At 33.1% G+C, this 26,774-nt stretch overlaps 1 protein-coding gene across 1 annotated transcript in view; it reads right to left on the reverse strand.

Moving 5' to 3' along the window:
- Positions 1-18,107, reverse strand: part of LOC143232306 (uncharacterized) — a 119,988-nt gene extending 101,881 nt beyond the window's left edge. The window contains exon 1 of the mRNA XM_076467550.1: positions 17,990-18,107. Within this exon, the coding sequence (XP_076323665.1) occupies positions 17,990-18,056 (67 nt within the window). The 5' untranslated portion in view covers positions 18,057-18,107. The remainder of the gene's footprint in view (positions 1-17,989) is intronic.
- Between the last annotated feature and the right edge of the window lie 8,667 nt (positions 18,108-26,774).

Here is a 26,774-nt window from a genome sequence, read left to right on the forward strand (position 1 = left end):
CTTCTTTCCATTCCTAAATATTTCATTAGATGCTAATTGCACAACCCTGCTTTATGGAAGGTGATAATTACTAATCTAACCGTTTAATTAATTGTCTTTATACTCAAAGTATTAAAAAGAGAAAAATATTCCCAATTTTGGGCATTTTCCACCCTTCTCGCCCAATAATTCCAATGTAAAATAATCCATGTATACCGACAAACAGCATCCATACTAAAGTGTATGGATGTTAAGGTTTCCCATTCTGGGTTATAGGTGTTAAAACACAAAATGGACCATCTTTACATTAATAAGTATAATAATGTGTGTTTCTTAACATACATGGACACGAAATGCATCATCTATATAGTGAGATATACAAGAATATCCTGACTTATATGTTGATTCATTGTAATAAACCGTCCGTAGTGTACTTATTTGTGACCTATCTATGGAACAGTTACACTACCTTAGCATTAGATAAATATACACAAAACTAAAAATCTAATTATACAACGCTCAAGTCGAGGATTAATAGATATCATCATGGATAGTCGACTCTGTCATAAATATCAGATAGTTATGTTTTTAAATTAAAACCACGTATATCATTTGTGTAATTTGATCTCTTGCGTTATAAAATTTCATAAATTATTCAAAACGTCTTGGGACATTTGAGTATTAACATTTGTTTTCTATATACATATATTAATGTAATGATACATTCTATTGTAAAGAATTTTCTTGTTGGCGAAAACTTTATTGGTTATAAATAAATAATCTAATCTGTCATAAGTTATTTCGTACAGTATATGGTAACAGTGTTATATCCAAACGTACTACCTGCATAATAATAACATTTCAACAGAGACTAAACGTAAATGTAAGTCTTACATAAACGACTGAGTCTAACTGGCTATATGTCTGACTACTTGGGGTCAGTATCGTATACATATATTTCATCAATCATAAAACGTATCTTACTTGTGCTTGACGATTAAAGTTCAGGTGCACGTGTTAACCCTTACATCAACTATTGAATCTAAATCCTTATTTGTAGGGTGTCAGGTTCAGCTACTAAATATTTTTATTATTATTAATTATTAAACACATCTTACTATATTTGATAAGTAACATTCACACATTTGCCATTGAACCTAAGGGTTTATTAATTTCTAAGCCTACGTTACTGTGCTTCATATTAAGATCTGGGTTCAGTCTATCAGGTATTAATCTGATACTAAGATACCAAGTTTAATGATTATAGAATGATAATAACCACCCGGCATGGCCAGGTGGTTAAGGCACTCGACTCGTAATCTGAGGGTCGCTGGTTCGAATCTCCATCACACCAACATGCTCGCCCTTTAAGTCGTAGGAGTGTTATAATATGACGATCAATCCCACTATTCGTTGGTAAAAGAGTAGCCCAAGAGTTGGCGGTGAGTGGTGATGACTAGCCGCCTTCCCTCTAGTCTTACACTGTAAAATTAAGAACGGCTAGCGCAGATAGCCCTCGTGTAGCTTTACGCGAAAGACAAGAACAAACAGTTATATCTGATAGATTATAGCCAGATTAATGTGCTAGATCTCACATTACTGGTTGAATTGAAGACTTAATATCTTATGAATAGCAATCGGGTTGTGTAATTTGAAATTGTTTATTTATATCTGACGAATAAGATGAATAATTAAAATAGGAAACCTCACATTGTTCTTTATATTAAAAGTTAATACTGGTTTGAAGTGTTTAACAATCTACCGAAACTAAGTATTTACACCAGATGAGTACTATCAATTATCAGAATGATAAATAATTAAAACATACCATTTCATACGTACACAATTTTAAAGTGTTTATTAAAGCCGTCAACGTCTTTCATCACACAATCCTGTAAAAGATTCAATACTCTCCACATCGTTTTCAGGAGTTATTTAGAAGACATTTGTTTTCATTATCTGTGTTTTTGCAACTCATGAGTATTTGCATTTCTTATTATTCACTGACTTTTATTAATACAGCTGTGTGCTCACTTTTCATCTCGGTTTCATTCTTCGATTAAAGTTCTTTTATTTCTGATGATTGATTCTCTGATATTTAAGGCTGTAATATTATGAGAAAAACTGACAGTTAGTGATACCTGAAGAAAAGTGAAACCTGAAACGTTGTATCAGCAATAGCTCATAAATTCAATATATATATATGTTTGTAGTTAACTTCATGGTGGTTTGACGTACAAGATTTTTCTCTCTTCTCTTTTAACAACCACTAAGCGTAATTTTCTGCATTTTAATATTATGAGGTTGAGATAAAACTGTAGTTATGTCCTAAAGAACTATGTGATGTATTGTTTGTACGTGTTCTACTTTAGAAGATTTTTCTATGTTATTGTTATTTAGATACCGTTTGTGTTCTTGTATTCAGTAATTTAAGTTCATTTTACTTTACCCACTCACATTCATATTGTGTTTTATAAATACCAGTTTTATTTTTAACTCGACTGTATCTTTCGAATTCATCAACATTTTTTAAATCCTACTTATAGGTTTGAAGGTGAGGTCATTTTTTATCATTAAAAAAAACATTAAATAATTGACCGGTTATTCCTGGAAGTTAAAGGTGAACTTGTAGTTTCTTGTTTTTTTAGTTTTCCGTTAACAGACTATAATATAGTATTTTAAGCTAACATTAAACAATTATGGTGTTTATTAAAGCCTCTCCTTCAATAGCTCAGTGACAAATCTGGGGGCTTGAACTGCTAACAATCGGGTTTCGAATCCTGCAGTAGGCATAACACAGATAGCCCATTGTGCAGCTTTGCATCTGGGAACAACAAACACAACATGATTTTATTAAAAGCTCTAACTACCATATTTCGTTTAGATCCTCATTCAATCACTACATATATAAATATAGCGAAATTAAATAACAACGTTTAAAGAAGTTAAATAAGTAGACAAAATCACGAGGAAGGACTGCGTTAAAAACAGCAAATCCCAACCTCTGATTAATTATATTATAATCATAAATTTTAAACCAAAACAAAACACATTGAAATTAAACAGAATACGCTGCATTTTAAAAGATCCTAGGGTACAAGTTACAACGTCGGATTATAACTATTGTTGCAAACTTTTCAAAAGACCCTGAGGGATACGGAACGAGAATTTCAAATGGTTGGCCCAAAAAAATTTCCCCGGCGTTGAGCAGGAGGATTCGACGGGTTGTTCGGCAAAACACCAGCCGATCGTCGAACCAGATTAAAGCCCTTACTTACGCAAAATGCAGCTCAAGAACAATAAGACGGCATCTACGAAAGAAAAGCTTTGAAAACCGTAAACGTCTTCAAAGGCCACGCCTCATTCCACACCACGAAACACCTCAGCTAAACTCTGATGAGAAACACCAAACATGGAATGTAGAAAAGTGGAAGAAGATTGTGTTGTCTGATGAGAAAAAAATTAACCTGGATGGTCCAGATGGCTTCCAACGTTACTGGCACGATAAGGATATCTCACCGGAGACATTTTCTATACGACACAGTGGAGGAGGATTCTTTCTCCTCCCATGGAACAATGGAGCTTCAGGTTATACAGGGGCGTCAAACAGCAGCTGGCTACATTGGTATGTTGGAGAGAGCATCCTTATTGATTGAAGGCCCTCGCTTGTGTGGAAATAACTGGATCTTTCAGCAGGCCAATGCTACAATCCACAATGCCGTCAGAACAAAGGACGTTTTCATGGCGAATAACGTGACTTTTTTTTGGACCATCCAGTGTGTTCGCCCGAACTGAACCCCGTTGAAAATATCTGGGGTCGGATGGAAAGGGAAGTCGATAGAAATGGACGTTAATTCCAAACAGTGCATGATCTTCATGAAGCCATCTTCACCACTTGGAATAACATTCCAGCCAGCCTTCTGCAAACGCTTATATCGACCATGCCAAAGCGAATGTTTGAAGTTATGCGCAATGACGGCCGTGCAGCTCACTACTGAGACCTCTCGTTGGGCATTTCGTACCCTGTTTAGGACTTCTTTTTGGTATGGTCTTAAACTTTTGACCAGCTAGTATTTAGGCTAATTTCATAGTGTTCACATTTTCCCTATTAAATGCTAAAAAAGTTTTTTTATTTTTATTTTCCCTTTTCTTATTTTCATCTTTCGAAGCTCTATTCAAATAAGTGGTTGAGTCTAACAACGCAAAATGCATATTTTTTCTTTATGTTCATTGGCCTTTAGCGTTTGGCCAGCAGTGTATATCAATATTTAAATAGCAACAATTTATCACATGAATATTCATGTGTAGATCACATTTTCAACTTTCTGAAAGGTAAATGTAAAATGCAAAATTTTATTTTGGTTTTATTTGTCATGATTGCAGTGAAAGCCATTAACGGCTTTAATAAACATCTTTTATCTCTGCAACTATGAAATGTTATAGTTTATTATTTACTAGAGCTTAAACATCACAGAAGTGTCGATCATCTGTGCTTAATAATCAGGCGTTAAACCTTATACAGCCCAGTGAATTTCAATTATAATACCCAACGAATAGGTTCCAGATTCAGGTGTTAACTTTCACATTAGTTGCTGCTATAAAGAAATTGTATATTAACCAATATATAATCAGCATTACGCGTAGAACCCTTCATAATAGAGATATTTATACTGTGGTTTATATTTGTATTTGATTTAGTTTTAAAAGAAACATACAGTATTATTTGGGCTTTGTTTAGCTCGTTGTTCATCTTAAAGGTAAAAGTGTTTTTGTTTTTATGTGTACGAAAATCAAACCCTGAATTCAGCGTTACGAGACCCCAAGTTGATGAACTACCGATAAAATAATGAATAATACAGAAAACAATTGACTGAAAGAAAATAGTGATAATAAGTTTAGACTAGCTGACAAAATATAATTTTTTAACACCGAGAACATGTATAACATAAATATCAATAAGAAACCAATGAGGGAAAAATAATTTTATACATTGAGAAGCATATAATTAACATATTAAACAACTAGCCGAGAATAATAAAAATATGTTTCATTGAACGTCGAAACTAAGTTTTCAATGTGTAAAAAATAAATGTACAAAAGCATTCAGAAGTAAGCCTTAATCAGAAAAAAACGTATTTATATAAAAAACGAAATAGTAAATTTTAAACACAGAAAAATATATAAACAAAGTGTTAAAGGGTTCAGCTTAACTATTTAGAAAATGTTATTACTAACAGCTTAGCTCAGCATAAAGTTATAAGCAGTGAAAAAGTAATGATAGTAAATGCTAAGATTTTAACACTAAAACATCCTGTCAATAAACAGGAAACACAACATTGTAAGGACTGAAACATGTTTTACACAAAATACCAAACATTCGATGGTTTACAATAACAACCAATAGTAACACTATGTAACACAAATTTTGTTCCTGGATAGCATGTGTTATTTCTCAATTGCTTATGTTGTAAAAGTACAGAAAATGGTCCATTCAAACTTTGTTTATGTGACCTGGATAATGAAACATAGAAATTAATCTATTTTCTATGTAAAAACGGGCAAATTTGCACATTTTCATTTACATAAGATCTGAATAAAACAACATATGAATCAAGATTTACATGTATTTATACTAAAGTTATACAAAAATGAACAAAAATGTTTAGAAGTGAGTAGTTTTTCTGGATTTGCGACTGTAATGTAAATCACTTTCACGTATCAGCCCCCAAATATAGTCTCCCATCATGTTTTCATTATACGCTCCCAGGTCACAAAAGCAAAGTTTGAAGAGAAAAAAATAGGTCTTTTCCATTTACTTTAGAAGTAAAAATTTTGTTACATAGTGTAAATTGTAAATACCAAAAATATGTCAGGTATTCTAGTATAATTTTTAAAACAAACATTGAACAATAATATTAATAAACACTTCAACAATGTTTTGTAAATATGCATATAGATCACCTGCCACACTGTTACGTCTTTAAAAGGTATTAAAGTATAACATTACACAGAAAAGAAACAATATTGATAAAGCATATTGAAAATAATTTGACTTACGACTCAGGTCATTCTAACAAATATCAGTCAAGTGTGGGTTCATTGACCTAAATACGTCGTTATAGATGGCTTGCTTGAGGTTTAAGACATGAAAAAATTTAGAGATATTTAGTCTCTAAAATGTGTTAATTAGTCTACGAGAGCACCTTACGTAATTGAGTTGGAGTCTGTTCATTTCAAGTGAAATAGTACAAAATGAAAACACCTAATTATAAAAAGAGAGATTTTATAAAAGAATAGCACGCGCTCCGAATAACTAATTTGAAAATCTTGACTTACATCTTATCTTCTGCGTCTCAACGAACATAAAAACAGGGAAGAAGAGAGCTTATATGGATGGTGTCACAGTGCCTGGGAGAGAGAACTAATTAGAGAGAAGCGAGAACTAACAAGTCAGCAACTAATTAACATGACTGTTTGAAACATTCAGAAGGTAATATTGAGATATCAGCCCCTTTCCACGATAGTGTATCACCATTAAGCATTAGCTAGCGTATTTCTTCGTGTGTTTTTTCCTCAGGTTTTCAGAACATAAACAACATGTTTCCACATTAGCAGGGAAAACAACTTTTATATCTAAACTATTATAAAAAAAAGACCACGTTAACAGCTCCAGATCAAGGGCAACACACCGCAATCACTAACCCAGTGATTAAAGAGCTCCCGTCCCTCGGGCGCTTCAAACGGCTTGCTCATCACCACAAGCTCTGAACGTTTCGAATTCAACAGTGCCTAGGACAGCGAGTAGAACGGAAATTCAATTTCGTTCTGTGTGATAAAAAAAGGTATCTTGGAATAGAAGGATATCGTTATCTTAGTACTAGACTCGAAAATGGTCCATACTTTCCCAGTCATTACAAATAAAATATACTCAAGAAAAGAAATCACTTGAACTAAAACAGTGCTATCGTTTTGAAGCGTTATTGGCTAACCTTTTACATGTTTTATTATAATTGTGATACCAAGTATAACGATACGCGAATGATTATAAATATTCGTGTAGAACCAAATGGTGATAGATAACAACGACGTGTGCCTGGCGAGCATCCCCAATAAAACTAGTATATCTTCTGGGAGGTTCGCTGTGGCCCATTCTGTATTTATAATATACCAAACACTGGACTAATTGCTATCTAATAAACAAACTGAGAATATTATAATAAAGAAGTGAAACCAGGGACGACATCAAGAATTATATCATATTAATCCACCTTCTGTCTTTGTAAATTTATTCGTCCGCGAATTTCTGTCACATTTTTGGAGCTAGCAGGACCTATTTTGACAAGCTGATTTGATGTAACCCTAGAGAGTGTCCTTATCTATATCGCGTAGCACTCATAATAGAGGAGATGGATATATATCTAAGACTAAATTTGTAGTGCCTCTGAACCCAGTTCCTGCATTGAATTTTGTGTTTCTAACCTAAGACGCCATGTTTAAAATCAGACGTAGCACAGGTACTCGAGCACCTCGGTATAAGTGGTTTTATTTTGAGGTATGGACTTTTCTGGGGTAATTATAGAAGCAATTTGAGGTAATGGAAGAGCTTACTGGAACATTGTGGTACCTGTGAATCAGAAAGAGGAACTTTGACACCCCTCATTGGAGGACGAGGAATTTTAAACTGGTAACACTAAATATTACATTAAATTACTTAAGCAACCATTTCTCATACTTCTATAACAACCAGTATTCTCTTGAAACCTATTTCTACATTAAATGATATTTAAAACCGCAAACAATACTTTTTTAACAATCGATATGCAATACTTTAAAACCTATTATTTTACGAAACGGTGCCTAGAACAATAACTTCACTTATGTAGCAATCGCTACACTATATCTCTGTAACATCTATTATTATACGAAATAGTACCGAAGACCGTAAACACCAGCCCTACAACAATATATATTACAGCGCAATAAATATTACGTGAGACAACACATAGGACCGTCGCGTCCATTTCTATACCAACTAATACAATGATCAGTAATGTAATAATAATCAGTGATGTCGAGAAAACCCACTAAGATGCTTAATTAAACGTTGAAATATACAGCTTATTCTATAAAACCTGTAATCAAATTTCACACCAACCAAACTTAGCAGCGAATATGGTATGTATACAGTCAATCTTTATTAATGTAACGTATGCAGAAAGTCTTTGTTGGTGTAAGACCAATCATTATTTTATCAATTCTCAAGTTAACAAACAAATTAATTAACTGTATAAAAACCTAACAATGAAGCGGAAAGGAAACTTCTTTCGTTTTCAAATAAAATATTTACATTTTGTAAAGCTTATTCAAAGCTTGAGGTAAAGTGATAGAAATAACTATTTTTAACGTTAAAAGATGAAATAATTAGATTAATACTGCTCCACTGGCTTATCTTGAGCTTGATTCTGCTGTCTTGCCAAAATCTTGATCAAAATTTGATATGCCAACATGAAGTAGTCGAGTATTTGCTTGAGATAAGCGTTAAAAGACTGGCACGCGTAAAACTCTCTGTAGCTGAACTGGGCATAGTTACTCTAATAGGAATTTATCAACGAAGCGTCGCTTACCAGTTTGGTAGTCCAACTAGTTAATTGTGTAGATAAATCATGGGGTAGCCTACATTATTCAAATACTTATAGAAACCGACATATCAAATCTAATGCCTTGTGATTTTTTTTACCTGGATTTTATTTTCACAAGTTTAAACATCTTCGTCCCTAACGTGAAGGTTTTGTAATGAAATAATCATGGAGAAATAGTCAGGTATGTTTAACTGAAAACAAATTAAACAGAAACTTCAGGTATGTTTAACTAAAAACAAATTAAACAGAAACTTCAGGTATGTTTAACTAAAAACAAATTAAACAGAAACTTCAGGTATGTTTAACTAAAAACAAATTAAACAGAAATTTCAGGTATGTTTAACTAAAAACAAATTAAACAGAAACTTCAGGTATGTTTAACTAAAAACAAATTAAACAAAAACTTCAGGTATGTTTAACTAAAACAAATTAAACAGAAACTTCAAGTATGTTTAACTAAAACAAATTAAACAGAAACTTCAGGTATGTTTAACTAAAAACAAATTAAACAGAAACTTCAGGTATGTTTAACTAAAAACAAATTAAACAGAAACTTCAGGTATGTTTAACTAAAAACAAATTAAACAGAAACTTCAGGTATGTTTAACTAAAAACAAATTAAACAGAAACTTCAGGTATGTTTAACTAAAAACAAATTAAACAGAAACTTCAGGTATGTTTAACTAAAAACAAATTAAACAGAAACTTCAGGTATGTTTAACTAAAAACAAATTAAACAGAAACTTCAGGTATGTTTAACTAAAACAAATTAAACAGAAACTTCAAGTATGTTTAACTAAAAACAAATTAAACAGAAACTTCAGGTATGTTTAACTAAAAACAAATTAAACAGAAACTTCAAGTATGTTTAACTAAAAACAAATTAAACAGTAACTTCGAGATTTAGCTAAAATTCTTGGCTTAAATCTATTGAACAAAGTTTGGACGGCTTTAGCTAAAGTAGAAAAGAACCTGTGAACATTCGTAGATTGTACAAACATTGTTATTTCTACCAGGAATGTTACTAGGTTTATATCACACAGAGCAACAGTACCAGAACCGTCGAGGGGACCCGACTTTAATTCGGCACTTCTAAATCAGTACATGTTGTTTTTAGTTTATTCTTAAATTATATTATGGACTTTATTCTATGAAACTGATTTAATTATTTCGTAAACTTGGTTTCACTGGCACAGATAACTTTTGTCAGAAATTCTTATCAAACTCTGATTGTTTGTAGTTATTTTTAATCAGGAATAATAGGTATAAGGTCTGGTTTGACATATCCAGGTGTTTCTAATCCAAGTTGTTAGAGTAATGTTAATGTGAGTAGTTCTCTTCAAAATGATAAATATTTCTACATCTCAAGATTGTCAGAAATGTATGTCTATACAACAGATTGAATGTATTTATCTATAAAATAGATTGAATTTGTATCTCTTACAGTGGGAAGACAGATTTTATGTAAGACGTGAGACATGTTTGTCTAAATTTATATAACTGATAAGGTGTATCTACGATATAAAAATGATAAAATGCATTTACTAACATGTATGCCCATTCAAGGGGTAGGAGATATTTGTCTTATTTAAATGACAGAACATGTTTTTTATGTGAACAGATGATAAGATGAATATGCCCCGATAACAGATAAAACATTTACATCTTAAATGATATGTAGAACTTGTTTGTTATAAATAAACCACTAAACATATTTATTTAAATGAGAATTATCAAACGCCAAATATTGATGTTAAGAATAATAAAGCAATTGCTTCTACATAAATAAACGACACTGGACCTTTTAACGACATTATTTCTTTCAGTAATGTTCATAATAAACATCCACTGATATGAAAGTGTTATATAAAAATAAGCCAAACTGCTGTAACTTAAGAAAACAAAACAACAATGGGTTGGGTCACAAATATAAACATTTCATCACAAACTGTAATAACAAAAACAGAATATCATACTACAAACGGCCCGGCATGGCCAGGTTAAGACGTTCGACTCGCAATCCGCCCTTTCAGTCGTGGGGGCGTTATAATATTACAATCAATCTCACTATTCGTTGGTAAAAGAGTAGCCCACGAGTTGGCTGTGGGTAGTGATGACTAGCTACCTTCTTTCTAGTCTTATACTGCAAAATTAGGGACTTCTAGCGCAGATAAACTTAGTGTAGCTTTGCGCGAAATTCAAAAACAAATAAACAAACATACTAAAAATTAGGAAATTAGTGTCACTAAACCTAATGCTATGTCAAACAAGAGCAAATTGTAATATCGTTCTGTGTAATGAATAAGATAACTAGCGTAGCAAGCTGAAACCTGATCAATGCACTAAGTAGATGTAATATTAACTGTAAAAAATAGGAGACCGTCTTAAAACGCTATATTAAGTTTACATACGAGCTTAAATATTAAATAACATGCTCAGGATACATGATGATTTACCATCAGATACACTGATAGACGTTACTGTCTTAAAAAAGAACGTGTAGAGATGTTTTATGTTTAAGAGCTATTATGACGTCAAAACATGTAAACCTTTACGATACTAAGAAGTTAAGAAATACATTAGATTGATCACAAAATAACAAACGTGTACAACATTCAAAAACTATTGAAACATTACAAAATAAAGCAGAATACACTAATACAAAAGCATAGAGAGATTTTAAGTTCTAACTGTTTCTTATACTGTATAGTACATTGCAGTGTTTTAATACTCACAACCTTCGTGACGAAAGGTTATTTTCGAGATAATATTCTAAATAAAATAAAATTTATTTAATTGGTTTCTCAGTCACGAACAAGCTTGATACCAATAAATACATGAAGTACTGTCACGTAAGAATATCCCTTATCGAAGCTAATGGTTTTACAAGGAAACATAAAATTCCATCTAATTCTCCAGTATATACGTTCTCTTGTAATATCTGAACTTTGCGACGTAAATAAGTAATTCCTATCGAAAATTAAGATAGAGAAAGAGGACTTGGAAGTAGGTGTAATAAGGTTCAGAATCTAACGGAAGTTTGGAAGTGTTCTCTACACTTGACGTGAAAGTTTCAATTGAGTCATCTGTCAGAGATGTATATTGTTAACCTTTAACACACTCTCCTAAATAAAGTCTCTGAAGAGAAGTAAAGATTATCGTGTGTGAGTAAAGTGATCAAGAGAAGAAATAATGAAACTCACCGCTTCAATACCTCAATTGACCACAACATTGCTTTAGGTTAACAAGCAAATTACCAGTATGAGCGCACTTTGAACAACCTGGAAACATTTTCCTTGATTACCAGAAACATGTAAAAGACACTTACCAATTAAAAACGTATTTCCTAACTCAGAGAAAATTATACTAAAAAAGAATAAACAAGTTTTTTTTTTTAAATCGACAACTTTTATACCATTCTAAAGAAAATCTGGAAAAAGGATAACCCGATAAAAATAGAACTAACAGATTTAGTTACCATACTAGCAGGGCTCTTATGCACATATTTTCTATTTTTATCGACCATGCAAGTACACAAACCGTTACGAACTTAAAATGTAAAAGTTTTTTTCATTATAGCTTGCAAAATGTTAGCATATTTCACCCAAAATGAATAAATACAAAATTGCACACGTAAATTACTTTCAATTTTGGTTATTTGTTTATTCTTCATCATCAAAAATTTTCCTGTCACTTGTTTTTAAGCCCACTGTATCATACAGAGGTTGAGCACGTTTATTAAAATGATTTTGGAGCATTATTACGATATAACAGATGAGTATCCACGTCGGGTTTTGCCCTATTTAACAACTGCATCTTGATAATAGCCTTGCAGCTTAATAGACCGATTTCACAAAAATCCATAGGCACTACGTCCAGTTACTTTTATGAAATGTCTTCGTTTGAAATACCACGTTACGTATTTAATTCCTTAACTGCTTGACGTATGCAAATGTTCTACCGGAAGTATGATTACAAGCCTTACCTTGGTAAACTCATACCCTGTTGGTCTTGTTTTCAAACAGAAATCCTTCTTTATTATTTTGGGTAGTACTGCCTGAGACACGTGGATGGCTTTGACCACTAATCTTTGCGTTTATGAATTCCCACCTGTTACAAAATGATATAGTTTACCTCTCATGCTTGAGGTACAACTTGCTGCAGGTCTCTTTCTAGATAGTCCTAGTGACCCAGGTTGATCCATATTCTTTGTTTTCCAGTGATATCCTTGTTTCAGAAATTTTAAATTCTCAACATGAACAAGTCTTTATTATCAGAGTGTACAAATATTTTGCGTCAGAAAGGGTTGTTACATACACTTCCAAAAAACGATCTATATTCGGTGGCATCACGCTATTTACGAACACAAGACAATGTCATGATGTTGTTCTCATACATACTGTCCTACCGCGAGTTTGTATCTGCTGTGGTTGTCACGTAACTTGCTGATTTTGTTAAGATCAAACATCACTGAAACACGCAACAGCAGCTGTTATTGGAGTTTCAACATATTTAAGAATCGGTTTTATTTGGGCAATTCCTATAACCAAAACAAATTAACAGATGAAAAGTGCTTCTTATATAAAAATATATTAAAATTATAATAGTTCTACATTCAGTTTCTATTAGAAATGACGCTAAGATCATTCCAAAACATGCCCTGCGCACTAAGATCATTCCAAATCATGCCCTGCGCAGTATTATTATATGAAGAAGAGAATGAAGATAAGAAAATTAACTGTAGATTTTAAGACTTGAATCCCTAAAGAAGTCGTGAAATACAAGGACTGTTCAATTAGGGACAAGTCTTTAAATGTTTCCTTCACTTAAATTTGATGACATTGATTTGATGTTTCTATTTCTTTCTAACAGAAAGGTTGCTAAAAATCGAAAAACCAAACATTCTGTAATTTTAAAATTGAAACAGGTAATACTGAAAATAATATTTTTTGTAATATTTAGTAGCCTTAACGACAATATATATCTAGTTATTTATTAGTACCTAATTTTTATGTATATACATGAAATTAGAAATTAGAGAGAATGCTTGTTTGTTTGTTTTGGAATTTCGCACAAAGCTACTCGAGGGCTATCTGTGCTAGCCGTCCCTAATGTAGCAGTGTAAAACTAGAGGGAAGTCATCACCATTCACCGCCAACTCTTGGGCTACTCTTTTACCAACGAATAGTGGGATTGACCGCAGATTATAACGCCCCCACGGCTGAAAAGGCGAGCATGTTTGGCGCGACGCGGATGCGAACCCGCAACCCTCAGATTACAAGTCGCACGACTTAACGCGCTTGGCCATGCCGGGCCCAGAGAGAATGCAGTCGAATAGATAGTGCACTGGAATTTCATTAGGAAGATTCAGGATTGAATCTCACTCATTACCAACGCAAAACGGTTCATCTTAGGATTCCCCTGAAGATAGCAGCAGGTAGATAGAAGCCGAAATATATACCAATTAATATCCTTTTACAAATCGAAAAATAGGCTCAGGTGATCTTTTAAGCTATTAACTACAACAACGATCCTTGCCATAAGTACTGGAAAAGAACAGTCTCATAAACAAACTTCTGTTGTGATGTCTTTGGTGATGAAATGCAGCTAGAAAATCTTAATTGTTTATCATACTTATAATACACCACATGATGTTAATACCTGATAACATGCCAACAACCAGTTATTATATCAAAATGTATAGTGTTTCGGTTTATAACACTACTCATCAATCTAAATATGACTTTCGTTTGAAGAGAATGTTAGTGTGAAATCAGAATATCCAACACAGCAGAATGAATCTAAACAAAGAGAGGATACGGTAATATCTTCGATCAATATAACGAAACAATAAGACAGTCCTAACATTCACATTATGCACATTGTATGATTGGAATTACGTTGATTTTTGTGTTTTAACGTTACTACGTGAACGCAATAATCGAAGAGGTAATTTATACTTGGAAATAGAATCAATTTAAGAAGTAGCTCCGTATTTGAGAGAATATTAGATTTCGAAACTAATACGAAACTAACTTACATTATGGAGTTGATTCAACTATTGTACAATAGTTTACAGCTCGAGTTTTGACACTGGTAGAAACAGAATTCATTTTAAATTGAAAAAATGAAGATATTAAAATGATAATTGATGACTTGAGAGTAATTAGCATTAAAGGTGAAAACTTTGAGTTGTTTATCATTTAATACTTGTATAAAATATAACTACATGAATTCAAATAAAAGCAAACAATAAAGTTCTACTAACTGCAAAACACGAAAGCAAAAAGTTATCTTGTAATTATATTTGTAAAATTGTAAAGTTTTAGTAAATGACTTGTGACAGAAAATGACTATTATGGAAAATTCTGTACATGGACAGATAAATGCGTTTATTTTCCTTAATGTAATAGTCAGATTATTAGTCTTTATGTACGTCATTTATGAAGTCAGTTACTAAATTCAGACATCGCGTTTAACTTTCAAATCTCTACAAAAAATAAATGTTTGAACTTTTGAAAACAGTTCTAGGTACTTGTATGTACTTGTTGCAAATTTTCGTTTATCTTTATTGGCAGTATACAGCAATGTAGAAATATCACATACGTTTCTTTATAGGTAGCATATAACAGCATAGACAGATCATACAGTTGTTCATATATTAGCAATATTCAGCAAGTATAAACATATCATACAGCTGTATATTTAACGACAGTGTACAGTATACAGTAATACAATACGCCAGTTCTCTACGAATAATATAGACATGTTTTTCGTGTGTTGTAAAATGATTTATTAGATAAGAGTTATTTTGTATGCTAATTTTACAAATTTAACTGTAAATCAATGACGTTTCTACCAAAATACGTCTAACCAGGAATTCGTTGACCGACAATCTAACAAGTATTAGATTCATAAACAGCTAAATCAACGTTACAAAAAGTCTATTAAATATATTATTTTGGACACTATAGTGCGATACTGATTTTAATTAAGACAAATCTAGTTTATTAATACAAGTCGTAACTACTAGTTTGTTACATACCTTAAAATAATTCACTTAAAATAGTGGTGTAATTTATCATTTATTATTTGCCCCCCCCCCAGTGACACAGCGTTATGACTGCGAACTTACAACACTAAAAACCGGATTTCGATACCCGTAGTGGGCAGGGCACATATAGTCTACAGTGTAGTTTTGTGCTTAATTCAAAACAACAACAATTGTTTGTCTGTGTATGGATTGATAAATATTTTAACAAAATTTTACGGAATAGAAACAAATTCATTTCGAACATTCTAATGTCAGTAACTCAAAGACAACGTCATAATAAAATATGACTTCTAAAACTGCATAACTTCACTGTCTTAAAAAAGAGATTTTTTTTACAATTTGTAGAAGTATGCTAGGACTGAGACAACCTCACAATGATTAGTAAATTTGATTGGCTTTTAGATATTTTGGTCAAATCTTTAAAAAGTATTATATTCTATACATGAATAATAATTATTACCTTACAACACTGAGGCAACTTCCATAGCTATTTCTCATCTCATTCTCTATCTATGTTTGTAGATTAATAATATACATAAGTCTTTTTAATTCTTTTTAATTTAATTATTAATTAAAACGTCGGGCTTTTATAAATTAGCTGTAATGGAAAGTAAAACCACAGGAAATTAATTCAGTGCTGTTTTGATATACTTCTTTAACCATTAACCCTAAACTTCGATCTTAAAAACATTCGGCAAAAAATTACAAAAACATGTTGATGTACTTCATCCATCCTTCCAAGTGTGTAATTCCTTATTGATTTTACTTTGAATATTAGCACTTGCTAAGTGCGAGATAAAGAAGACCTTAAACTATATGAGGAAAGCGCGACATTACATTATTAGCAAGAAAAATTGGTGAAAACTGAAACTAGAAGTAGAACGCGTAGAAGAGACAACTTGTTTAACACCGAACTTTAAGGTAAGAATTGTGAGTACAGTGTGCACAACTTAGTTTATTTAACCTGTATTAACTAATCATTCACTCATTTATAATGAAAATGGCCTCGCTTTTGCTTATTAGAATAACAAAATCACACTAACATTGTAGCTGACCCATTAAAATTCGCTAACTCGTCATCTGGTTTTACTGTTATTTTGGTTTAAAGTTTTAACGTGTTAATAATGCCTCTACTGATTGGAAATATCAGGCGTATTTTATTATAAATTAACATAATAATATAAATAACACCTATGGCTATATGACTTTCAAGTAACATATAGTTTCAGTAGTTACCCTACAGTGATAGCGTTATATGTTTTGCCTGTTTCACCTTTCGTGTTACTACTCAGTCAAATCGGTGTGAAGTTGTTGCTTGTTTTCTTCGTAATGTTCATTCAGCAACTCTCAATATATCAAACAGTAAAATGTCGATTGTTTGTCACAAACACGTGCTACATTAAAAAAAATGAAGTTACAATTAAAAAATTACTATAATTATTAATTTTATTACCACAGTTTTTACCTTATTAAAATTATGTCAATTTTGATTCGAAACTAATCCCTAGGAATTAGATTAGAAGACACAAACACTATAATGTTCAGAAGTATACTGGATGGTTTGATTTTTATCAAAATTTTCTCAAGCTGTATTTATAGGTTTATACCATCAGATCTTATTACGATGAACTCAAACACTAATATTTTATAGATTCAAATGTACTAAAAGATATTCTTACAACAAACACGTTCGTTAATCTTTTATAAGTAAATTTGTCTGTGTAAAAAAATCACCCACGTTGATAGTAAATGAAGGATATACAGTATTTATTACGAAGGAAAAAAAGAAAACATTAATTTTCCGGTGTCTTGGTTCCCAATATCAACAAAAACAATTATTCGAAATCCAATTCATCTCGGATGGCCCGTCATTCTTCGATTATTAACGAATTCCGTCATTTCGTGAGACACGGACTTAAAGTTGATATACAGTTCTGGTAAGGCAGGAACAAAACCCAATTTCACGCACAATGCTTAATCAGTAGATCATGGTATTGTATGTCAAATAAAAAATTAAGCGTGGAGGCTTTTTGGCAGAAATGAAATGGTATGCACAAAAACGGCTTTTACAGGCTCGACATACTCGCACACGTACAAAAACGAAGTTCCTTAATCTTTTAATTAAAAACATGCATGTTATTACTAATATCCTAAAACAGACATGAAAACAGTCGATTTATTTGCATATATATTTATACATTTATAAACTTTGGCGGTAAATTAATTTTTTTTTTCTAACACAATTGAATATACTCTTGTAGGACAGAACAATACAAGCAGTCAATTGAATCCGAATATTTAAAAGCAAGTGGCTTACCTTTTACAAAGAGAGTGTGTAAAAATAGCATGAGAACAAGCATACTGCTTAACTTTTTGGGCCACATACAATCACTATCCAACTGTTCTCTACCTCGTAGGCTACGCAACTAACAGTGAATCAACAATGTGGGACAGCTCAGCACCAAATACATCTTGACTTACAGCGCCATCTACTAACCAATAAGCGTAGGACAGTCGTCACGAACCATGGGTATTTTATATTTTGAACAGGCATGCAACGAATATTGTTATCTAACGTTTAAAACTAGAATCTTCAAGACTCCAGAAGAAATAACTTAATTGTGTAGCATAGAACAACTTCAGAATACTATATACCTAAGAGTTATATTCTTGACCACAAACATGCTCTATATTTTGAATTTCAACTGAGTAAAGTACTGAAAAAAATATATATATAATTATTTTTCAAATACAAACTTTGAAACTTAAATATAATCAAACAAACTGAGCACTTAAGGTTTAGTGATCGAAATCAGAAATGGTAATCATGCAAAAATTTATTGGAAGATTAAACTCTTGATACCAACCATTCTTAACCACCAAATACGTGAAAAACCAACACACCATTACGAATATTGCATCTTAATGCGTTAAAAACACACACTATAAACTTAAACATAGTCAAAAGGGGCTTAGAACTAGCAAAGCATAAAAATGTGTTCGAAACATGTTTGTTTGTAGTTAACCACATAGCTGCACCGTGGGTTATATTGGCTGTGTTTAACACAGTTTCTAGAATTATACATCTGCAGATATACCACCGTGTCAGTAGGGGACTTTTAATATATTATGATATCTACAGAAGATAAGCATGAAAGTGTCGGTAAGAAATTATTAGTTGTTTGTGTATAACTAAACGCAAAGCTGTGCCTCGTTTTTAAAGCTACAGACCCACAGAATTATGAGCTGGTGTGTGTGCGCGTGTGTGTTATAGGATTATATTTTCAAGAATAGTCGACCAGGATCACACATACTCTACTCTACTATACGGAAAAATATATAAGAATCTGAGGAAAGAATACGTTCTCAGCCATAAACTGCTGATGGTTAGAGTGATACAAAAATCATTTTAGAGATTAAATGTTTAAGCGCCACTTGTAAAGGTTAAAATACTTACGTAAATAACTAGATTATTGAAGATTTCGTACTGAAACACAAGCACAGCCTATACAGGAACAAACCAGACACTAAACAAAGGTAATGTTGGCTAGGTGGGTTAAGGCGTTCGACTCGCAATCTGAGGGTTGTCGCGGGTTCGAATCCCCGTCAAATCAACCATGCTCGTCCTTTTGAGCCGTGGGGGCGTTATAATGTGATGGTCAATCCCACTATTCGTTGGCAAAAGAGTAGCCCAAGAGTTAGCGATGGGTGGTGTTGACGAGCTGCCTTTTCTTTAATCTTACACTGCTAAATTAGGGACGGCTAGCACAGATAGCCCTTGAGTAGATTTGCGAGAAATTCAAAAAACAAACAAACAAAGGTAATGTTCTTAGCTTGTTATCCCTATTGCTGACTGAAAATTGTTACACTTAAAACTAGTGTTCTTAAATGTAGTTAGTAATAACTAAATACAATAATAAAATAAAACGATTGAATAATTTTATCTCAGGTCAAGGAATTACTGGCGACTTTTTGTTTTCAACCATTAACTGCAACCAGTAACCAAGCGGAGGTGGAACAAGGATGTCTGGAAGAATCTGTTAAACAACATTAAATTATGGCTCAACTAGTTTAATGAAGAATTTATAATAATTTAATAAATAAACCACTCGATAAGAGAAACTGCACTGTAGTATTAACATACAGAAGTATTTCATTGTTGAAAGGCGTTATCTCTTTCAAGGTCAAAATTTAATTGTAGACCCAATTCAACTTAATTTTTATTTACTTATATTCAACGGAATACAAATGTATTGCTACAGTATATTAGAATATGCTTTTTTTTTTTTTTTTAAGTCTAAGGCTTCAAATAGTGGTTAGGTGTCAAGTTGATGGAAAGAGAGTACGGATGTGATTGGTTCGCACTCAGAAATGGAATTGGTCACATATCCTTTTTTCATTTGACTATCGTTTGCATGAAAACTCACTATTGAAATTTTTTAGAATTAGCGCTATCCGACCATAACATTTGCGTCTACCATTATTTTACTTTAAAGAACGTATTTCAAAGTGTACGTTTATTGTTTCCCTTGACAAGTTTGGTTATGACTTTGTAAACGACTGCAAAGCTTGACCTAATTTATGTGGCTTGGCATGGTCAGGCGGTTAGGGGCGCATGACTCCCAACCCTCGGCTGTGGGAGTGATATTATGTGATGGTTAGCTATACTATACGTTGGTAAAAGAGCAGCCTAAGAGTTGGTGGTGGGTGGTGATGACTAGCTGCCTTCCCTCTAGTATTTTGTTGCTAAGTTTGCGCAGACAGCCCTCGTGTAGCTTTGCACGAAATTCAAACCAAATACTTTACGTTTTCCAAGAGGTTTAAAAAGGAATTTATGTTTTATATGTTCAGTTTTTTTTAGTTTTGAGTAGCTTTTGCAAATGCAAGTTATGGTTTTTATGCACATTGTTATGAAGAAAAGTTACAGATGTGAAACTCCATGACTCGAATTTAAAATAAAAATAACCTGAATGTATTCCTTACGTTTCTCACCAGGAAAACTTTTCTAGTTGTGAGAGTGTTTCGTGAGGAACATTTATTAAAAATTACAAACTTATGGACAATGTTTCCGTGGCTGACACTTTCGCCATTAATCAACACATATTTCTGCTACCCAGCGACAAATCTTCATACGAAGTACTTACAGTTTTGCCAACTATGGCATGTATTAAAGTGATAAGATAAAGCGCGTCAGCTATGTAACACTTGCATTCTTTGTATTATATATTACAAAACCAAAATAAGTGTTAACTTTCCTTTCTGTTGTCTTCAACATTCAGAAACCAATCTAAGGGCGGGTAGAAGTGACGTAGATATACGCGTGTAGCTTCAACGGTTTATTTAGCCTGCCGTCGGTCCGTTTCTCATCAATCAAAGAATGTGTCCCATCAGCTGCCAACTTCCTTTATTTACACGTTGCCAAAAAATTCCAAAGAATAAATTTTAATCTCCTTTCGTCGTGTCTTCCTGTATTTATTACAAATACTTTCGTCTATAAAAAAAGGACGCAATCATAAATAAGGCTCGGTTTGTCCACTTTCTTCTGTTGGTATAAACGTTATATCTGTTATCTTTTACAAAAACAACATGGATTTGTTTGTTGGAAAATAAACCTACGTTTGGCTATCTACTATGTTCACGGTAGGGAATCGGACACCGAATATTAGCTTTATAAATCCGTAAACTTATCGTCCACACTAAAGGGAACTAAGTAACAGGTGAAAATAAATGATACAATAATATAATATAATATAGTAAATGATATAATACATTATAAAATAACCAAGAAATGTTATATAAAAAAACATTTTATGTATCCGATATCACAGAGTACCCGAAAAACAAAGTTCGTAGGAAGAACTCTCAAGTGGTACGAAGCACTAAGTACCTGAGTCATGTCTTGCTGGGTAAAAGTTTCTCAATCGCATGATATTATATGTCAAAATTAATATTTCGCCAAAATCATGTTGAAAATTATTCAAAGACAAAGAATGTAGAGGGAAAATATTTAAACAAAACGTGTCATAACAGACAAACTCGCTCATTTTTTTGGTTAACGAATAAATATATCAGGTAGTAATACATTTCAGGTCTTATAGAAACGAAGTTTTGATTCTTTTTTTCCCTGAACAATGACTCGAAAAACTGACTACTTGATTGCTCGTAGTGTGTGCCGATAGAATAGTCGGTCACCAATCTTTGTGTTCAATGTCAATACAGAATTCTCTTGAGTTAGAATGTATATAAATATATATATTTCAGAAAAAAATATATAGTTTTGTTATACGTGTCTTCCAAAGATGTGAGTAAATGTCAAGTTTTGTTCATAGGGCGAATTCTACGATACTCCCTTCGAACATAGTCTTTAATATAGTAACAGAAATGTATCACTATTTATTATTCATGAAAAGAATGTTGTTTAATAATGTCTGAAAAATAAAAACGGTTGTACTGGTATTCACAAGACATGGTGTTACTATCCAGACAGAAGTGATCGATTGATATTGTCATACATGGCGGATATAAGCCTTCGTTTTAAAACTGAAGTCTCTTCATCACTCACCAGAAAACCCCGACGTGGCAGGTGGGGAACGGACCAGTTTAACCGACCAACTGGCTGACTTTGATGTAAAAAGAGCACGTGCACCCGCCCTGCGCGTGCACGCAATCAGATAGTTGAATCCTCGTCCTGGCCGGTGCACTACAAGGTTCACTTCACAGGCTACTCTCGTGCCACATGCAGATGTGACCGGAATTGACATGTTCTCCGAAAGTACTAACCGCGGCGTCTGTAGAACGAAATGTCAATTTTATTTGTCAACAACGTTTGTGAAAGACTGTATATCACGTTACACGATTAATTTGCTGTGCATAAACCGCATACGACAAATTCTTTGGTATGTTTGCGAGTTCTTGAACTTATTATTACATGAGACACATGGCGAGTACAAAGTTTTCATCAAAATCGTTTCAGAAATACATTACGTGTTCTGACAGATGTTATTTCATTATTTAAAATGATATCTTACTCACAGTACAAAATTATCAGTTGTACCAAAAAACATACAAACTACATACTATTCAATTGTTGGGTTTGGTTTGTTTTTAATTTCGCACAAAGCTACACGAGGGCTATCTGCGCTAGCCAACCCTAAATTTGCAGTGTAAGACTAAAGTGAAGGTAGCTAGTCATCACCACCAACAGCTAGCTCTTGGACTACTCTTTTACCAACGAATAGTGAGCCACATTATAATGCTCCTGCGGCTGAAAGGGCGAGCATGTTTGGTATCACGAGGATTCGAACCCGCGATACTCAGATAACGAGTCGAGTGCCTTAACCACAGTATTCAGCAAAAGCATCACTTATTGTCATTCAGAACAAATCGAAAAGCGAGGGCAAAACTTCAAAAGAAAACTTGCAAGCCCACAGGCAGAAATGTACTAGACATCTCTTCACGTGTATATTTTATAATTCAAAATACTCATGAAGAACATTGTTATAAAATAGGTAACCCAAAACTTCAATTCTATAAAACTGAGATAGGTTACACCATACGTTTCTGAAGCTGTACACAAATGTTTTAAAGTAGGTAGAGTACGTTATATTAAAATGACTTCAAGTGCGCAAAATTAGCCAATGACATCACATATGTAGTCGATGTAATGTAGTGGTAGAACGGAGTGTATGGGAATTATAGGGTTTTTGGAAAAGGTATGTAACAACGATTTGGAAATATCTCTTCTACTCAATGATACTGGAAAACAAAGAAATATGAATATGGATCAACTTTGGCAACTAAGACCATCAAGATATAAACACCCAACACGTCACACCCCTGCCATAGCAACAGACGAGAATGTAAGAACATAAAGGTCGGTGAGAAAATTCCGTGCAAGTGTCCCAAGCAAGAGCATGTAAAATCATTAAGATAGATCTTCATCTGGAAAAGCGACGCAAGTCACGTGTACACTAGTTGCTTTCATGACATATCCATTCAGCCATCACATATCTTAAGTAATTGAAGAATGAAACTGGTTTTCATACTATTCCTTTGGAAGGGATGCTGTTTGAGTTACTAGTTTCAGTGTCTATGTATTTCTGTGTGATCCTACTGTTGAGAAAGTGGTAAACCGTCACCCTCCTACACCAGATACATTATGAAAAGCAATAAGCAGGAGTGTTATGCGACTAAATATTAGCTATGTCTAGGAAGGGTACGTGGTGAGGCTTCAAAATCATTTTCAAATAACATACTCAACCTGTTTATAAGTTATTCTATAAACTCAGTTTGAAAAAAACTTAAAATACTAGAAATGACTTTGTTGACTTAATAATCTGTTATAACCTTACTGAAGCATTTGTTTTAAACGTAAATCTTAGAAATGAGAAAATTATTTGTTAGAAGTTTCTAAAATTGTTTCATTAAAGTTCCTTGTTACTTTCATATGTTCACTGATATTAATTTGTATTTTAATAGATCAAACGTAAGCAGTCTTGGTCAACCATTAAAGAATTACTTCGATTCATATGCATAATAAATTATTTTTGTGCGTTATTGTGTTTGTGAAAAACTTATGCTTAATGTCTTTGTACTTTCAATTATAAATATCACTTCTTATCACAAAGTTCAGTTCACAGAAATATACAAAGGTTTGGTTTGTTCTGAATTTCGCGCGAAGCTACTCAAGGGCTTCTGCGCTAGTCGTCCCTAATTTAGGAGTGTAAAATTAAAGGACAGGCAGCTAGTCATTACTACCCACCGCCAACTCTTGGGCTACTCTTTTATCCACGAATAATGGGATTGACCGTCGCATTATAACGCCCCCACGGCTGAAAGAGCGAGCATGTTCGGTGTGACAGGGATTCAAACTCGCGACCCTCGGATTACGAGTCTAGTGCCTTAACCACCCTGGCCATGCCGGGTCAAGTATATAAAGAAAGATACGTCTCAAAGCATTGTATGGAAGAATAAATTTCACTGAAACGGAAAGATTTATATAAAAACAACGTACACAATTTCATAACAGCTTCCAAACATACAATTGTTAGAGATTATATATTTCACGATGATGTCTAGAAGCATCCTACTGAACTATTCATAAAAGGGGTGTTTGTAGAATAACACACGTTTTAGATGGGTTTAAAAAATAGAGTCATCAGAAGGAAAACTGAGTCTAATAACGAAGATGAAGAAAACTACGTGGATCGTTTGGTTCAGAATACACTTACTTCATTATCATTAAAGTTTCAAACAAGGTGTACTGACATATGCAGCTACAAATTAAGTAAAATGCATAAGATATTTCAGAGAATAAACTTTAGAAAATATTAAGAAAAAGTAGAACAGACATAAACCATCAACTGACGTAAAATTAATGTGTATTCAGTAACTTTCGACTCATGTAAAATCAGTTTAAGACAAACAACCGTCTTCATCTTCATTGATAACAAGTATAATGTTCAGGATGTTACTTAACTAAACAAATACATGTTTAAAAACTGTACCCAGAATAACACGCTAAACCTTTGAAGTTATTCTTAGAAAAACACACATTATAAAACACTGATAGATGAAGTCGCGTTCATTTCAAAATATCACAGAGAAAAAGAGAAGTACATTAAGATAGTTATATTGAAGGACCTCAAACTGGGTTTAGTCGCATATACACGCATTTGAAAAGATATATATATACATACTTTTAAATGGTGACCAGAATAACGCATGTATTCTTAGCAACTGTACATAGAAGAGAACTCGAAATCGGAGTATTGATGATCGCACACGAACTGCAAAACAATGTGTAAAAGAACGCACGTATCCTCAAGCTGGTGTTTAAAGAAATGCATGTATTTTTCAAACTTTCAAAATACTGTAAAAAACGCATATTTCACAGAGATATTTGTACATGAGAATTAGGCCTCCTTAATATATTTTTAAGGTGGCTTAGATTTGAAAAACTGTAATATTCTTGTCAGAATAGTTGTGAAACATTAAGGTCGGCTTTTTCACTGATTTGATGTGTATAGTTCACGCCTTAGTATACGGTGACAATGTACAAAACACGAATTGTACTACATAACTTGAAGAAATAACACTTCTACCTTGCATGCTAAAATGAGACAAGCTGGGTTTTTTTCAGAAGGTAATGACGTCTACAAATGTGTCATGTGAGGATATACACAGTTTTTTAAGCTTATGTTGTTCTCTATTCTTCTATTTTTTCTATTTTCAATTTTTTCTTTCTCTTGTGAAGGGTTCTCTGTGTACACGAAAAGCACAAAATTGTGTATTTATCCGTAATTTCCATCCTTTGTTCAACTTCAAGTTTTAGTTTACAAGTAGCTGTAAAATTAATTTCCTCTTCACCCCGGTAGGTTCTCAACATGTTATATTCTTCAAATCGTTTGCTGGTGAAATCCATTCTCTCCTCACAAAATTTGAATCTAAAGCTGAAGTATCAGATTGAGAACTAAAGCTGTTAAGTACGTTTTTGTTAACTGTATTTAAGACTCGTAACGTAGGTAATGAATGTAATATGTAGAACTAACAGTGAATTGTCTCACTGTTAAAATAATTTTCTGCTATTTGTGAGTGTTTCGTCCTCTCATTGGAGCCTTCATCGGGCAACAATTTACAAACATGGTACAAGTGCTAAGATGCTGTGGGCGGGTGTCTGAACAGTGTTTGTTTTCGGAAATGATCACCCTTGGGGTAGTTATAGAGGTAACTTGGAATGAAAGAGTAACTTAATCGATGCATTAGAGCCTCTGTAAATCACAAGGGGCGTATCTGAGTCTCCCAGTGGGTTGTGGGTACTTTATGTTTGTTACATTAACCATTTTGGAATAGACAATTTCTTGTTCGATGCTTACAGCGTAAAGCTTATAATACAACTGTTGGTAGGTACGTGCCACATTTACCTGAATACTAGAATAACGTGTTACAGTTTCTACACTAAATTTTCAAAAATATGATAATAATGGCAGTGACTCCAACAATATAGTATGCCAATACACTGTAATAATATATTCTGAGAATACACTGCAATACTATGCCCTGTCAACGCATTGTACCAGCATACTTTTATAATATTATTTTTT

This window comes from Tachypleus tridentatus, chromosome 11 (genome assembly GCF_004210375.1).
Source record: "Tachypleus tridentatus isolate NWPU-2018 chromosome 11, ASM421037v1, whole genome shotgun sequence".
Classification (NCBI taxonomy): Eukaryota; Metazoa; Arthropoda; class Merostomata; order Xiphosura; family Limulidae; genus Tachypleus; species Tachypleus tridentatus.